Source organism: Mobula hypostoma, chromosome 1 (genome assembly GCF_963921235.1).
Source record: "Mobula hypostoma chromosome 1, sMobHyp1.1, whole genome shotgun sequence".
In the NCBI taxonomy this organism is placed as follows: domain Eukaryota; kingdom Metazoa; phylum Chordata; class Chondrichthyes; order Myliobatiformes; family Myliobatidae; genus Mobula; species Mobula hypostoma.
In genome coordinates this window covers 63,837,731-63,855,834 of record NC_086097.1, presented here as the reverse complement: position 1 = coordinate 63,855,834, position 18,104 = coordinate 63,837,731, and the positions used below count along the sequence as shown (strand labels likewise).

Sequence of the window (18,104 nt, the reverse complement as noted above, 5' to 3'; positions counted from 1 at the left end):
TGATAAGGCTAGGCTTGTTTTCCTTGGGAGTGAAGGAAATTGAAGGGTGATCTGATTGAAGTATGCAAGATTGTGATAGGCACAGATGGGGTACTATAATAGGGCTTATCCTGCCTTTTCATAGTTGGTACCAATTCTACTAGGGCCCTAAATGCACATTCAGTAAAGCAGTATGCTTTAGTGTTGCATTGTGCATGTAGTGTGCAATACAGAGCAAAATATCATTATCTGATGGTCAGGGTAATATAAAGAAGGGGGCACAATTTTAAGATGAGGTAGGAGATTTAAAGAAGATTCAAGTTTTCTTTTTACACACAGCATCCGCTGATTCTCTTTTGTCTATCCTTGTTATTTCTTCACAGAATTCAAACAGATTTGTCAGGTAAGATTTTCCCTTAAGGACAGTATGCTGACTTCAGCCTGATTTGCCTCCAAGTACCCCAAAATCACATCCTTAACAACCAACCAATTCCAACCAATGAGGTCAGGCTAACTGGTCTATAATTTCCCTTCTTCTGCTGTCCTCCCTTCTTAAAGAGTGGAGCGACATTTGCAATTTTCCAGTCCTCTGTAACCATTCCAGAATCTATTGATTCTTGAAAGATCATTACTAATACCTCCACAATCTCTTCAGTTACCTCTTTCAGAACCCTGGGGTGTAGTCCATCTTGCCCATGTGACTTACCTAACTTCAGACCTTTCAGTTTCCCTAGCAGCTTCTCCTTAGTAATAGTAACTACACTCGCTTCTGCCGACACTCTCAAATTCCTGATATACTGCTAGTGTATTCCACAGTGAAGAGTGATGCAAAACGTTTACTAAGTACATCCACCATTTCTTTGTTTCCCATTAGTACCTCACCAATGTCATTTTCCAGCAGTCCGATATCTACTCTCACTTCCCTCTTACTCTTTATATATCCAAAATAACTTTTTGTTTTCTCTTTTCTATTATTAGCTAGTCTAACCTTCATATTTAATCTTTTCTCTCCTGGTGGCTTTTTTAGATGCCTTCTGTTGGTTTTTAAAACTTCCCAATCCTCTAACTTTCCACTAATTCCTGCTATACTACATGCCCTCTCTTTTGCATTGACGCTGTCTCTGATTTCCTTCATCAGCCAAGGTTGCCTCATCTTCCTTTTAGAATACCTCATCTTTGGGATATATCTATCCTGCACCTTCCAAACTGATCCCAGAAATTCCAGCCTTCGCTGTTCTGCATTTATCCCTGATAGCTTCCCCTTCCAATCAATTTTGGCCAGCTGGAAGGTGTAGTCATATACAACACTTATACAACATTTGGACAAGACGCTTAAACAGGTAAGGTGAAAGCAGGTGAACGGTCAAAAATGTGGATGTGGACACTATGGGCCAAAATGCCTGTGTCCATACTGTACAAGTCTCTGGTTCTATCTCTGGAATCGCTGATTCATAGTTGCTGCTTTCAATATCAAACTTTTTCTCCAAAAAAAATGAGCATTAAAATATTTTCTGACTGCTTGCTTGATTAGTTCTTGCCTGATTTATTATTAATTATCTTCTCTGTGCAAATGACTATGTGAATTAACTTCAATTGTCACTTTTGAAGACTGCTTGGTCTGATTGACATAATTCAATTTCCAAAGATGATGACTAACATGGGATTTCCCTAATTAATTTTCAAGTGAGCATGGGATGTGCACTCTGTTCTGAGAGTATAAGCAGCAAACGCAAACGTAAAAACGCTACATTTGTTAATTTAGCTGCTAATAGTCTCATCAAACATACACTGAAGCTATACCATATCACAAGAGTGACAATTCAATTATTGTAATGAATAACATAAGAGCAAAACACAAGAGCAATAGTTGCACTTACCTTTTGTTTACAACTACTCAGTGTTTCAAGAATTTTGCATTTCTCATCAAACAGTTGGGAAACTTTTTCTGCAAGTTGTTTCTCTCTCCCTAAAAGATTAAAATTTGGAAAACTTAAAGAATGGACTGATTAGATTACTGTGTAAATTATCTGGTTACAGATATTGCTTGCAAACAGTCAGTGACTTACCCATGTATCTTCTGCTTTTCACCTAAAGAGCAAGCAGTATAGAAGCAGTTATTTTATCATATGAATGTCCGTTTAAAAAAAACATTAAGGACTCTACAGGTTCATGATACTTAATGTTATATTTAACAATCCAACTATTGTGAAATACAAATATACCTACTGCCTGGCAAGTCCTGTAGATGAATAGCAATGCAGTGATAATCCCCAGCAGAACTGAAATCAGGAACAACTCAGTGCAGGGACCATGCAAGTTTGATGAAGCTCCTAGATCTTCAAGTAACGTATCCATCACTGTCTGATATGACTGCAAGTAAAATATTGCCATCATCATCATAGCAGGGTCAACACCATGTGTACTGATATATCTAGCAATAATGAGTGTGTGAGGAAGAAAAAGAGATTTTCTATCTTCTTTACATTGGTGGAAATTGCTACTACAAGATGCAGCTAGGCTAACAAGAATATGTAATAAGGGGAAATAACAGAATAAAGGGAAAAAGTACGTATTTTATTGAAGAAGTTTGGAACACATGTTAGTGCCATAAGATTAACTATTTCAGTACCTGTCCTCTACTGCTGAACCCTCACACATGCCTGTTACTATTACTACAGTTTTGTTGATCTTTTGGTCATCTATGTTCCCACGTGATTTCAGGTTAAACAATGTCTTCATTGAAAAGTACTTTCCTTGTTTTAAAATCCTATTATGGTCTCACATTTCCCTATATACCTACTCTCCTCCCATCCTAAAGCCCCAGTTCTAGTCACTCAAGAATGAAAGCAGTCCTACCTTTCTCCATCCACCACCACCTTCATTCACATCAGCACACATATCTGCAAATTTCCGCTGATGTTATAGTGGAGAGCATTCTGACTGGTTGCATCAGTTTGGTGTGGAGGCTTACACTGACAGGATTACAAGAGGCTGCAGAGGGTTCAGCCGGCTCCATCACAGACACAACCTCTCTGTTATCACAGACATCTTCAAGAGCCAGTGCCTCTAGAAGGTCACATCCATCATTGAAGAGCCTCACCTGCCCTCTGTGTGTTACTACCAGTGGGAGGAGGTACAGGAGCCTGAAGACCAACACTCAGCGTTTTAAGAAAAGCTTCTTCCTTCTGCCAACACTTCTCTGATCTGCTCATGAACCCATCTTTTGCACAATTTATTTTATAAGAGTTTTTGTGTCTTGCACTGCACTGCTGAAAAAAACATCTATTATATGTTTTAATGATAATATTGTTTGTTTACTATATCTATGCCTCTCATAGTCTTATAAACCTCTCAGATCTCCACTCAGCCTCGGAGAAAACAACCCACGTTTGTCACCTCTCATGATAGCACAAACCAGCTAATCCAGGCAACATTCTGGTAAACCTCTCTGGACCCTCTCCAAAACCTCAACATCCTTCCTATAATGGAGCGACCAGAACTGTACACAATATTCCAGATGTGGCCTAACTAGTTTTATAAAGCTGCAACATAACTTCCTGACTTTTGACCTCAATGCCTCGACTAATAACGGCAAGCATGCCATTTGCCACCTGCTCAAGAGTCCTCTGCTCGTCAACACTGTTAAAGGCTCTGTCCTTAACAGTGTACTGTCCCTCCACATTTCACCAACCAAGGTGCAATACTTCACATTTGGCTGGGTTAAACTCCATCTGCCATTTCTCCATCCATATCTGCAACCAATCTACATCCCAAAGTATTCTTTGCCTGTCATCTACACCGTCCAGAACACCAATCTTCGTATCATCTACAAACTTACCAACTCGCCCATCCACATTTTCATCCAGGCCATTCATATACATCACAAACAGCAGAGGTCCTAGTACATATCCCTGCAGAACACCACGAATCACAAACCTCCAGTTCGAATAATTCCCTTCAATCACCACCCTCTGTCTTCTGTGGGCAACCCAGATCTGAATTCAAGCAGCCAATTCCCCATGGATTCCATGCTCCTTAATCTTCTGGATGAGGCTCCCGTGAGGGACCTTGTAAAATATCTTACTGAAATCCATACAAACAACATCCACAGCTCTAACTTCACCCTTGTCACCTCGTCAAAAAACTTAATCAAGTTGGTAAGACATGACTTGCCCCGCACAAAGCCATGTTAGTTCTCCCTAATTAGAGCATGGTTTTCCAAAGCTCATAAATCCTTTCCCTAAGAATTCTCTTCAGTAACTTCCCTACTACTAATATGAGACTTACCACCCTCTAATTTCCAGAATTATCCCTGGTCCTCATTAGTCCTCCAGGATCTCGCACGTGGCTAGAGGGCACGAAGATATTGATCAAGGCTCCAACAATCTTTTCTCTTTCCTCTCTCAAAACCTGGGGTATATCTCATTTGGCCCTGGGGACTCGTCCACTTTAATGCTCTTAAAGAGACCTAACACTACCTCCTCCTTTATCTCAAAATGCCCTAGCACATCAGTACACTCAGCACTGATCTCCCTATCATCGGCATGGTCTCATTGATAAATACTGATGTAGAATACTTATTAAAGAGTTCACCCACATCCACCACCTATAATCAAATGATCCTCCCTTTATTTTTGAGTGGTCCTACCTTCTCCCTAGTTATCCCCTTCCTCTTGATGTATGTATAGAAAGCTTGGGATTCTCTTTAATCCTACTTGCCAAGGACTTTCCATGGCCCCTCCTGGCTTTCCTAATTCCCTTCTTTGAGTGCTTTTCTGGCTTGTTTATACTCCTCACAGGCTCTGTTTGATTCTAGCTTCCTAAACTTTACATTTCCTTTTTCTTATTGACTACATTTATCATCTCTCTCAACATCCAAGGTTCTCTTACATTGCAATCCTTGTCCTTGCATCTGACTGGAACATACCTTTCCTGTACTCTGTGCAATTGGTCCTTAAACACCCTCCACATGTCAGATGTGGACTTGGGGTCATAGTAAAGAGCAGCACAGAAGTAGGCCCTTCTGCCCATCTAGTCCATGTTGAACCACTTAAACTATCTTCTCCTATCAACCTGCACCGGGACCATAGCCCTCCACACCACCCATGTACCTATCCAAACTTTGCTTAAACATTGAAAGCGAACTCACATGCAGCACTTGTTGCTGGCAGCTCGTTTCACACTCTCACGATCCTCTGAGTGAAGGAGTTTCCCTTCTTGTTCCCCTTAAACTTTTCAACTTTCACCCCTAACCTATGACCTCTGGTTGTATTCCCGCCCAACCTCAGTGGAAAAAACCTACTCGCATTTACCCTATGTATACCCTTCAATTTTGCAAACCTCTATCAAATCTCACATCAATCTTCTAAGTTCCAAGGAATACAGTCGTAATCTATTCAATCTTTACTTATAACTCAGGTCCTCCAGTGCCAGCAACCTACTTGTAAATTTTCCCTGCATTCATTCAACCTTATTTATACCTTTCCTGTAGGTAGGTGACCAAAACTGCACACGGTGCTCCAAATTAGGCCTCACCAACGTCTTATACAACTTCAACATAACATCCCAACTCCTGTAAATATTTGATCTACGAAGGCCAATGTGTCAAATGCTTTCTTCACAACCCTATGTACCTGTGACACCACTTTTAATGAATTATGGACCTGTATTCCCAGATCCCTTTTCTCTACCGCATTCCTCCGTGTCCTACCATTCATTGTGTAAGACCTGCCCTGGTTGGTCCTACTGAAGTGCAAAACCTCACACTTGTCTGCATTAAATTCCATCTGCCATTTCTCAGCCCATCTTTACAGCTGGTCCAGATCCCACTGCAAGCTCAGTTAGACTTCCTTGCTGTCCACCGCTCCCACAATCCTGGTTTCATCTGCAAATCTGCTGATCCAATTAACCACATTATCATCCAGATCATTGATACAGATGGACAAACGACAATGGACTCAGCACCGATCCCTGCTGCACTCGACTAGTCACAGGCCTCCAAACCAATGTCTAATTCAATTTACTACTTCATCTTGAAAGTCAAGCGACTGAACCTTCTTGAGCAACTGCCCATGTGGGACCTTGTCAAATGCCTCGCTCAAGTCTGTGTAGACAACATCCACTGCCCTGCCTTCATCAACTTTCCAGATAACTTCCTCAAAAAAAACTCTATATGATTGGTTGAACAAAACCTACCATGCACAAAGCCATGCTGACTATCCATAATTAGTCAAGATCAATCCAAATATTCATATATTTGGTCCCTAAGAATGCCTTCCAGGAACTTTCCCACTACTCATAGGCTCACCAGCCTACGATTTCATGGTTTATTTTTAGAGTCTTTCTTAAACAGCAGAACAACGTTAGCTATCCTCAAATCCTCCGTTTGCTAACAGTCAGGTAAAACACCTCTGGGTGAGTTGCAATGCTGAAAGTGCAGTTATGTTAAATAGAAGCATATGTTGGCGAAGTTAGATAAGGAAAGGAGTCTGCTGATAGGTATAACTTCTTAGAACTGGTATCATGCTGGAAACAACATTTATTTCTTCTCTAGAAACATATCCATTTTAAATTTGGAGACTGGTCAACGAATAATGGTGGATCTTTTAGACCAGATTATTAATTTCCCTGCTGTGATACAACCTAACGCAACATTACCATGGTAATGGGGGCGCATTCCAGAGCTAGAAGAAATGGGACAGTCAACAGGAGCAGAAGAGATGTCAACAGACAAAACTGTCCGACTTGGTAATAAATAAGTGAGACAAGTGCAGGAGGATGTGGGTAAGGAGAGGGGGAGGTCGGTGACAAGAGGACGTGGAAGAGATGATTGAGTAGAGGAAGAGGAGGATGGGGAGAGACAGGACCGGGACGGAGGTGAAGGGTGAGTGGTTGGTGCTATCAACTACTTGCCGGCCGGGAGAGCGATGTTGTTAAGAAATCCTGGGCCATCACCGGCAATTGCCTCTTCAGTAGCCACGGACAGTCAACACCCTGCGGCAAATCGCAGAGGAACCTGAACCGTCCGCCCCTCTCCGGACTCCCGAGGCTTAGTCGGGACGACGTGGAGCTACCGGTGCGTCGGGCCCACCGCCATCTTCACAGCGCAGGCTGTGCTTCCGGGTCGAAAGGCACGGTCCACAGTCACTGCCTTCCGGTCACCCAGGGAGGGGGAGTTGCCAGAGCCCGGGGGGGCAACACCAGCTGGCCGGGTAGAAACGGTGCAAGGACGTGCATTGTGCCGAGTAGCATGGAGTGGGCATCGGGGACGAATGGGTTGGTCACCGGCGCTGCCGGCGTACAGAGTTTGGAGAAGTAGGGGACGGGGATTGGGCGAAGGGAAATCACCACTTTCTGTGGAGAACTAATGTTGTTACTCTGCTACCTTTAACCTCATTTCTACTGTCAACGAAGTGAAACAAAGCCAATAGTAGCACTGCCCCTTTCACAACCTCTCCCGCAGCCAGTGAGAAACAAATGCGTTCAAAGCTGTGGAGAAACTGTCGAGCACGGACAGAGCATACAAACAGCAACGGTGTGAGTGCCTCTCATGCCCAGATCATATTCTCAAGTGTCTGGAGCGGAACTTGAACCCGGAACATTTCGGTTAAATCAAGTGTGTTGCCATGTTTATCCTACAGTAACACAAGCACTTCAGTTCAGACAGTACCTACTTAAGTTCAAAGTAAATTTATCGAAGTACATATATGTTCCATATAAAACCCTGAGATTAATTTTCTTGCGGGCAATCACAGTAAGTAAAAGAAACACAATATAATCAATGAAAGACCGCATCCAACAGGACAGACAACCAGTGTGCAAAAGACACCAGACTGCAAATATAAAAAGAAAAAATAATAATAAATAAGCGAGAAACATCGTGAACATAAAATGAGGAATCCTTGAAAGTGAGTTATACGTTGTGGGGAACAGTTCAGTAATGGGGCGAGTGAAGTTAACCCCTCTGGTTCATGAGCCTGATGGTTGAGGGGTAATAACTGTGCCTGAACCTGGTGGTGAGAGCCCTGAGGCTCCTGTACTTTCTGAGTGACGGCAGCCGCGAGAAGAGAACATGTTGTGGATGGTGAGGATCCTCAATGATGCATGCTGAGCCATCGATTCTTAAGGAAATAATCTTCTGCATCTTTTTAGTACATTGCTTAACTCGGAGATGTCAAAGCTAGTCGAGAACCCTTTTAAAATGTTTTTAGTAATGTAGCATGAGAAATATTGCAGCCAAATTGCAAACAATAAACTCCTATATAGAGTGTGTGTGCACACACATATACGAGATAGAGAGAGACAGACACACAATACGCACGCGTGCACGCAAGAGGTATGATTGAGAAGTTCGTGACCTAGGGTAGAATGAGATGAGTTATTAACTTCAAACTTTCTGCATTTTCACTCAGAGTTGAACTGCACGTGCACATAACAAGAGCTGTATAACTCACCTCATTCTACCCAAGGCTACGACCATCTGGAGGTCTAAGACGCTCTTATTACATGCACGTGCAGTTCAACTCTTTGAGTGATAATGCAGAAAATTTGAAGTTAATAACTCATCTTCTACCTTAGACCACAAACGTGTGTGTGTGTGTGTGTGTGTACACTTGTACATATGGGGTTAATTTCTGTGCTCTTCTTGGAAAAAGTGCCAAGCTTAATATGCTTAATATTATGTCCAGATGAGAAGGCACGTGGCCTCGTCTCAGCTTCACATTTCATCTCAAAGGACAGTGATTTCCTGAGTTCTGTAATGGACTATTATTCTAGCACTGTGCCTGGAGCAGTATGTTGAATGCACAATTATCAACGCAGACACTAAGCCAAAGAGGGGAGGTTTGTTCAACTTTACTATCCTCTGAAATCTCTGCACTCTTCCTACATTTTTGTACGAAACCAGTTTTAATAGCGTCACCATTCATGGCTATGGCTACAACTAGAGAGGCTCCAAGCCTGCAATACTCTCAGCCACATTACTGTACTTCTGTATTAAATTTTGACAAGAATGAAGAGAGTAGAACGATGTCATGGGGAAAACTTTCGGAAGTAGGTCTGTGGAACTGAAGATAGACAAGAACCTGTGAAATGTTAACCTTTCAGAAATGAAGGTGAAAACAAGAGCTGAATTGGTCTCAACATTGGTATACCACTTGAGGCATGGTAAATGGAGTAAAGAGTAGCAAATAAAAGGGGCAATTAACCCAGGAATACTGACAGAAAATGAGCACAATGATAAAAAAGAGTAGGAAGAGAAGGATGATAAAAAGTGGGCCGCGAAAATGTGAAGAGGTGCAGATTGTCAAGCCAACACACCGGTAGAGTGTGAACAGGCTGAGTAAGGATGCCGAGGACAAAGAACTACGAGAGCACCATAGCTGCAGACAGCAAGCTGAACTGCAGGAGATCTGGCACACTGGATGCTGACCTGCAAGGCACATGGGCAGGGCAAATCTAATGTGGACCTCTGAGGGACACAGGCAGGGTGGAGTTCATATGTACAGTGAGGAACACGGACAGGGTGGGGTTCGCACGTAGGGCGAGGGACGCGGACAGGGTGGGGTTCGCACCTAGGGCAAGGGACGCGGACAGGGTGGGGTTCGCACGTGCAGCGAGGGACGCGGACAGGGTGGGGTTCAAACATACCCTCCTTTTCTTTTTAGATGAAAAGATGAAGCCACACTCAGGTTGGAGGAACAACACCTTATATTCCGTCTCGGTAGCCTCCAACCTGATGGCATGAACATCCACTTCTCTAACTTCCGTTAATGCCCCACCTCCCCCTCGTACCCCATCCATTATTTATTTTTATACACACATTCTTTCTCTCACGCTCCTTCTTCTCCCTCTGTCCCTCTGACTATACTCCTTGCCCATCCTCTGGGTTCCTCCCCCTTGTCTTTCTTCCCAGACCTCCCGTCCTGTGATCCTCTCATATCCCCTTTGCCAATCACCTGTCCAGCTCTTGGCTCCATCCCTCCCCCTCCTGTCTTCTCCTATCATTTTGGATCTCCCCCTCCCCCTCTCAAATCTCTTACTCACTCTTCCTTCAGTTAGTCCTGACAAAGGGTCTTGGCCTGAAACGTTGACTGTACCTCTTCCTAGAGATGCTGCCTGGCCTGCTGCGTTCACCAGCAACTTTGATGTGTGTTGCTTGAATTTTCAGCATCTGCAGAATTCCTGTTGTTCTCCTTTTCTTTTTACTTACTTAGAACCTTCTACCATTTGCCTTTATTGTGCTACCATATTCTATTTTTATACTGTCAATCAATTTCTCAATCTACTTTTGATTAATTCTAAACTGCTACTCTTTTGAATTCTTTATACAAGTTCACCTTGAATATAATGTTGTCCTTAAGTACTTTTGTTCGCCTAGCAAGTTGGTGCAGTCTGTTTTTGATAGTCTTAATTTTGTGCATAGATCAAAAATGGAAGGCCAGGAGAGTGCTAAGAGGCTTAGTCAAAATATAAATAGGCACATAAATGTGTCAGCAAATCGAGGGGCAGATACAGGTATAGGTTATATTGTGAACTAGGCAGAGGTGAGGTGGGGGGGTTCTTGTGACAGAATGCATATGGGGTCAGAAGCTTATTTTTGAGTTAGATAGTAGTCCATTACTAGGGGCATGCTCATCCCTCAGAAAGGTTGGAGCCAATTAACAGTCTGAAGAACCTGCTGACAGTGTCTATCCTAGAATATCATAAATGTCCACCTGAGAGAGTTACTGAGTCATTGTCGCCAATGGACTTACACACTCAGATATAGGTCAAAAGAGAGAAGGAAGTGAACAGACAGAAAACTGAAAACAGGAAGCAAAACTGAAAAGTTAACATTCAGAACATTAAAACACATTCATCTAACTGGAACAAAGTGCAGCAGAGACATTGGTACAAGTTGTTGCAATATATTTTCTCATTTACAGTGTAAAATAATGCTTACATTTTGGATGAAATGATCAACTGTTATCAAGAAGTTTCGTACATTGCGTTCAAAGACTCTGCTCAGTTTATGGCCAGCTGCCATATCAAAACTTGTTTCATATTCTGTTAAGAAAATGAGAAATGATAAATATTGTTTTTAGACTTTACTGAGCACACTAATACTTTTGCGCTTTCTACTCACCAATGTCATTGTCAGTTGGTGTTCCAACTTCTGGATCATCAGATACTGATGGTTCTTTAGCTTCACTTACATGTGTTGGCATTGCTTTCTCTTCAATCTGGTAGTTCCTAGTTTCCCTGTTGTCCTTGGTCCCATTCTGCTCTTGCATAAGCTTGCTTGTTTGAACAGTTTTTTCAAGAATTTCTGCATTTTGCTCATTGTTTGTAACTTGAGTGTTTGAAATGTCACCTGAACTGAAAGCATCTGCAAAATAAAAGATTAAATTGCTTATTGCCTCTAGTTATTTGCAAAGATGCAGTCAAACAGTTATCTGGATCTGAACTAAAAATTGATAGCAAAAATTCTGGGAAGTATTGTACCGGTATTCCTGTGCAACATGACACAATCCGATATAATGACGATGAATTAAAAGTAAACACTGCTTTTATTCAACAGCCAATAAGTGAACAATAACTAAAAAGTGCAATTATATATTTTTTAAGTAAAAGTGAAAGTGGATCACCACGCATAATATCGAATCTTATAACTGTTACAGCTTATCATCTTGAACAATTGAACACAACTTCTGAGGTTTTAAGATTTACTGTGTGTTGCCTTCACTCTATTTTTGTTTATTGTATTTTTCCTTTGCAGTATTTATTTTGTTACTACAGTCTCCCTTAGGAAGTTCAGTAAGGAGATACATAGATAGAGAAGGCATTCAGCCTCACGAGCATGTTTTGCCATTCAACGTCAGCCAGGTTGATATAAGATACAAATTGTACCACTGGCTTGATGACGTGCACAACTTGTCTGCATGGTCAGAATTTCAGCACCAATGCTGGAGACTTCAGAGCAGGGGTTCCCAAACATGGGCCCTTATCAGTAACTGACCCAGGTTAGGAGAGCTACTTCAGAGGACTTTCCACTGTACATGGCCCGTGACCTCTTACCTAAATGCCTATAAAATGATGCTGATGGATACATGTTGATACCAAAACACAAATAATTAAGAAACCACCTTTATATCCTGTAGATCCTATATTATCTATAAGGCTGTTAGTTACAAGCTAAACATAGATTATGCAAGATCTCTACAGATGAAGCAAGATGACCATTGCACATCATCTTCTGTTTTCTCTCTGCCTATCCTTCCCTTCTCCACCACTGTTTTTTAAGATCTCTCAACTTTTCTCTTTGTTATGACCGGAAACGTTTGATTTTCTCACCACGTTACCCAACCCGTAGTTAATGTTTTATTTCGAGTTTCTAGTAACTGCAATATTATGCATTTGGGCAATCTACCTCTGGATTCTCAGCAGCTTCACTACCCAACCTACCGACAGAACGATGGGGCTTTTTCTGACCTGCCTTCTGCTCCAATAGGAAAGGAATTGTCCTGTTTGTCCCTTTTGTAGAGACATGGCCAAAAACAGTGCACTTCGAATATGAAGCAGGTCTCACTGTCGCACATCTCTGTTCCAATGCATTAAGCTTCTTCTGAACGTGCAATGCTCAAGTTTAAATTTACTGAATATTTGAAAAGCTAAATACTCTGATTCTTTAATTACATGTTCATCTCCTTCTCCGAGTTTAGATGTAAAATGAAAACTTCATTTTCTATTGCTAGCCTTTGCCAGATTAGCAGAGTGTAAATGAGTTGGCAAGGAAGGCATTTCTTGTCTTTAGGCCTCCACAGTAGTGTAGGGGAAATTTTCCAAGTCTCTTTAATTGAATCAACACTTACATATCACACAAGTGGTTGATATACAAGAACAGAATTATACTTCGCTGCGATTATCTTACATTTGACCACCTTCGTTCATAGTTTGGGGTTCTTAAATGTGTTATGTGGAACCACAGACAGCAGGAGTCACAATGTCAGACTGAAAAAACACATTAAATTCAATGTCATTATCTCTATTAATTATGATTCTTGAAAAAATGACACCAGAGTTGCACACCAGCCACGTACAGTGTTCTTTACCAGCAAACTGGCAACTGAATTAATTACATAATGCCTGATATGAAAGATTGGGAAAAAAATAATCACTATTGTGTGATGAGGGGGTCTTTCAATCCTGGGATATTAAAAATAAGATGCATTGTTTTACCTGATCTGGAACTGATATCACTATAGTGTACAGCTTCTCGACTTAAAACGATTAGCCATCGGAAATGGGGATTCAAAATACAAATTAAAATAAAATTTAAAAAGAGAGGTTGTTCTCGTCTTAAAAAAAAACAGAAAATGTACTATTCTCATGAAGTCAATTCCCAATACTTTGAATCACATCTTAATTAGGCATTTGAGGTGCATTTTCATTTTGGAAATTGAAATATCTTGTAACTTTTGTACCATTTCTATATTTTCACTATGTTTCCCTGCATTCACACTATATTCACCCTTCATTCTTGTCATATTTGAGGTCTTTGTTTTGTTAGACACCTCTTTAAAATTGTTTATATTATGCAGAGTATCATTTAAAAATTTACCTAAAACTCCAATAATCTGGAATCCAATTGTTCAGAGATCATTCTGGTTTGGAATCTGGCTCACCAAGTTTTATTTTCTACAATCATTCTAAAAATCACTGGAGCCTCTTCCACATGCCTCCTTTAAACTCACCACAGTCCTGATTTCTACACTTGCTTTGAACTTATTACAGTCTCATTTCTCATATTCCCTATAAACTAAAGGGGGCTCTGGTTCAACTCACACTTTAAACTCAACAGGTTCCCATTTCTTGCATCTCCTTTAAAGTTACCTAGTATTAAACTACTGCGTGGAATATTAATAGCAGTATATCCAAATGCCCAAAGGATCAAATTAAGGTCAGTCATCACCAAAATCCAGAGGTAGCAGATTATTGGAGTTTTATTGTAATTTTTTTCTTCTGCAACTGCATGAGCCTGACTTTTTGAAAGCATCTTTCCAAACAATGCATTTAAGCAAATATCAAGTGTTTTCTCAAAAATTTGTGATCATTATGGAGGTGTGTACTATCAACAAATGTATATTTGACTCTGAACTTCTCAAGATTAACTTTTGCTTAGCTAGAGGTGACCTATTCACTGGAATGCAGAAGCATTAGCCTGGTAGTCACTGATTCTATACCTTTTGATGTCACTGATTCTTCTTCAGCACCAGTTTCAGCTTTACTTGTAGAAGTGGTTCCAAGCACATTTTCACTGCTGGCCTCTGGTCTGGTACGAACTTCTTCAATTAGTTTGCTTGAGTCTTTTCTTTCATGAGCTGAGGTCATTATCAGCTGTTCAGAATTCCTTTGTGCTTCATCCTCCTGTACGTTGGCAGAAAATGATTCACTGGGTAACTCTGTTGTTTTCTCATCTCCCAGGAAATTGTTTTCAGTGTCATCTTGATTTATTTGATAATCTGTTTCTTTGACAACATGCTGTGATTTAATTTTAGTATCAGTGTCTTGATGTTTACTAGAGTGTGGTGTACGTGGATTCACATTCCCAGAAGGTAATGAATTGAAAAGTTCTACCATTGCTTCAGTTTCCAGAGAAGTATGCAACTTGTTACTATTTTCAGTTTTTGTAGTGGTCCCACTGTTGACAGCTGCAGTTGTTTCTTCCTCTGATGAATATACTGTGGAATTTAAAGCAATAAGTTGATTTTCTGATTCTAAATATAACCCTTTATCTTCCATGCTATTTTGTTGATAAGACTTTCCTTGGTTCAGGGTTTTGTCATCATATGAAAGGGTGTTCCCTTCAGATTGTGAATTTGATAAAAGATGTGATAAAGTTTGTTCTTTTTTGTGAATGCTGTTTTTGTCATTCAACTTTTCCTTTACCAGAACTTTGCTTTCATCTGAGACATGTATCAAAGCATCTGTCTGGACAAAGTCTTCATTAACACGCACATTTTCAGTAGAAGTATCTTCCTCATGTTTTGAAGTAGCAGGCCACTTAAGTTCCGACTTAGAAGTTGCTTGCAAGCTATCTTCATCATGCGCTTTCAGTGAAAAGGGTTTTTCAGCATCTGAAACAAGCTCGGTAGATGCTGATTTTAAAAGCTGATGTTCCTTCATGACAGGCTGTTCTACATTTTGGCATTCACTGTAATCTGAGGTCTGCTGATTGGATTCAGAATCTAATGTCAAGGATTGGTACTGTAAGGCATTTTGGTCCCCAGTTGGATTTTCCTTTGATAGATCCCTAGTATGATATGAAGCCTGCTGCATAGATTGTAATTGCCATGTTTCATCGTTGATATTTGTAGCTATGACCCCTTTATCATCCCTAATTAGTTGTGACATTTCTTCATGTTTTTTAACCTTCTCAGACGACAAATTGTAATGGTCTGAAGTTTGCTCTTCTGCTGAGGTAAAATGTGTAACTTGTACAGAGGCTCCTTCATTATATAATTCATTCTGTGAAGATGGGCTGACTTGACTAGAGGAAGAAATTTCATTGAATTTTAAACTGAAGGCTTCCTGTTCATTATCAGTTTGTGTCTGGGATAAAAGCTTGTTGTTACCTGAATCATCAAGCTGTTCAAATTGTAAGGCTGGTATAACATCTTTCTCTTGTGAGGTTAATTGCTTATGGTGTAACTCTTCCTCTAACTGATGTTGATCACCATCTGAAACAGGATTCTCTTTTAAGTCTGTATTTACTATCTGTTCTTGTGAGAACTTTTTTCCATTCTGTAACTTATTTACTGAGGTAGAATCAGTGGGATTTGAAATACATTGCTCTGATTTCAGTCCGGATGCTAAATTATCTTGTGGAAGATCATGTTCAACTTGCAATTTATCCCACACTGAGCGATCTGCATTATCTGTCTCTGTAAGAAATGTCGTTTCTGAATGTGGATTGTCATTAGATGTCCATTTGGAATGCATTGTTAAACTCTGTTCTTCTTCAGACAAACTTCCTGGTGCTAAAGGGTCACGTTTGCTCATGACAGCAATCTGTTGCACTTCTGAGATTAGGTCCTGGTTGTGTGCATCCTCCCGTTCACCATGTAGTTTTTCTCCAGAATGTACATTTTCATATGGCAGAGTCTTTGTATCATCTGAAATATGTTGCTTAATTTCTGAAATATGCATCAAATGTTCTTGCAAAATTTGATCTTTATGGACACTTTCCTGTGTCAATGGTTTATTAGGATGCAGGAAATCAAAATTTTGTGGTTCCTGAACACCTTGTGACTTTGATGTTCTGCCATCAAAGCTGTTTTTTAACCCATTCATAGAAAGTGTTGATTGAGTGTGTTCACTTTTTGTTTCCCTATATTCCTTCTCAGATTGTGGCAAGCTATCAGACTGACAGTTGGCATCATTCTCCACTCTGTTTAGACATTGGTTTGGTGACTGAGTTGTGTCACCATTTATTACTGAATCAGTAATTGATTTCAATGTGGAAGAACTCTCTTCAGATTTGGTATTCATTGTGTTTTCTTTCTTATCTCTAACGATACATAAGCTTTTCTCTTCTGGAGGATTGGAAGCAAAACAATCTTCATTGTTTTTATTAAACATCAGTATATCTTTTAAACCAAAGGTATCCTTTTGTGATTTTGACCTATCATCATCCAATGTAGTTTTCTTGCTATTTTCAATAATGGTTTCTTTAGTTTCATCCGTTAAGGTAGCGATCTCAAATTCATTTCCTTGACTAAAGCCTAACATCTTACTTAAACTAGAGTGTGACCATTGTGAGTTTGATTTTCCTTTTCCTCCTGGAGCCTTTTCATTTCCATTAAGATTTTGTGTTTCTTCTGAAGGTCTGAATGTCTGACCCCCATTATCACTACCAAAGCTGAAGACATTACTTACTGCATTCAAATTAACCCACCAAGATTCTGACTGATCATTATCATTTCTACTTTCTTCCCTGGTGACTTTTGTTTCTACTGACACATCTGAATCCTGAGCATCATTGATTTGCCCAAACCATGACTTGTCACTTAAACCAAACAGTGACCGAACATTACTCATTAAGTTCTGATCATCTTTGTCAATATTTTCGGATTCACTATGTTTTGGCCTTGAATGATCTGCTACTGAATGCTCGGATATTTTGTTTCCTGACTTAGTTACTGAAGGTTTACTTGGGTCTGTTGAGTCATCAGCAAGGTAAGTATTTTCATGTTTATTATTTTCACCTTCCTTTGAAGATAAAATATCTTCTGATAAATCACTGTTGAAAGTTAACAGTTTTGACAAACCCCCAATCCAACCTGACATTCCAGAATCAAGGATTCCTTTAGTCTCATAATACATATTTTTATCTCCCCCTTCTGACAATACAGTGTCCTCATCATTGTCTAATGGAATTTTCCGACTTTTAAAAGAGTTTTGCTGCATAGACAGGTCATTTGGTTCCACTGCCTGTTCATCCTTCTTAGCTTCCAAACCAAACCACCCACTAATTCTAGATCCAATCCAATCAGATTCCTCTTGCACAACTTCAGAGACTTCATTACTTTCCATTGTAATAGGTTTATCTTCACTGATTTCCTGCCCTGGATGTTCATCTTTTTCTGTACTAATATGTTCATTCTGAACAGAGTCAGGAAAAGTGAACAAGTTAAATTCATTATTATCTGTGTGTCCGGAGCCACTCTCATCATTTAATTGATTCTGATGATTAACTGGTGAAAGAATTTCATTTATTTGTACATTCTCATCAGGTGCTAGGCTTTTTTGAAGTTGCTCTTTACCAGAGTTCATCTCTAGCTTTGTAGTATGGTGTGCTGATTGAATCTGCCTTTTATAAAGAGTGATTATGTTGTCCACAGGTTCAGTTTTGGCAGAATTACCTTCATAAACCTGGTTGTATTTATTAAACTTAGCTCCATGTTCTAATGTGGCTTCTCTTTCTTCTGACTTTGAGAAAGAATTTTCTCCATTTTCATTAATCACAAAATCATTTTCTTCATCATCTATGAGATAATTTTCTTCATTAAGACAAAGGAAATCATTATCCTGAAAGAACAAATGTTAAGTGTTTAGTTGCATTTCCCATACAGAATACTTTGATA

The 18,104-nt window shown here is 40.1% G+C and overlaps 1 protein-coding gene across 3 annotated transcripts in view; it reads right to left on the bottom strand.

The window, feature by feature from the left end:
- The window catches only part of mia2 (MIA SH3 domain ER export factor 2), a 79,285-nt gene that overhangs the window by 46,270 nt on the left and 14,911 nt on the right, over positions 1-18,104 (bottom strand). For 2 of the 3 annotated variants that reach the window (XM_063049761.1, XM_063049760.1), the window contains 6 exons: positions 14,202-18,048; positions 11,105-11,347; positions 10,922-11,025; positions 2,206-2,349; positions 2,046-2,067; positions 1,857-1,945 (listed from right to left, as the gene is read on the bottom strand). In XM_063049761.1, the coding sequence (XP_062905831.1) occupies positions 1,857-1,945; positions 2,046-2,067; positions 2,206-2,349; positions 10,922-11,025; positions 11,105-11,347; positions 14,202-18,048 (4,449 nt within the window). The remainder of the gene's footprint in view (positions 1-1,856; positions 1,946-2,045; positions 2,068-2,205; positions 2,350-10,921; positions 11,026-11,104; positions 11,348-14,201; positions 18,049-18,104) is intronic. The other variant, XM_063049763.1, reaches the window with a different exon arrangement.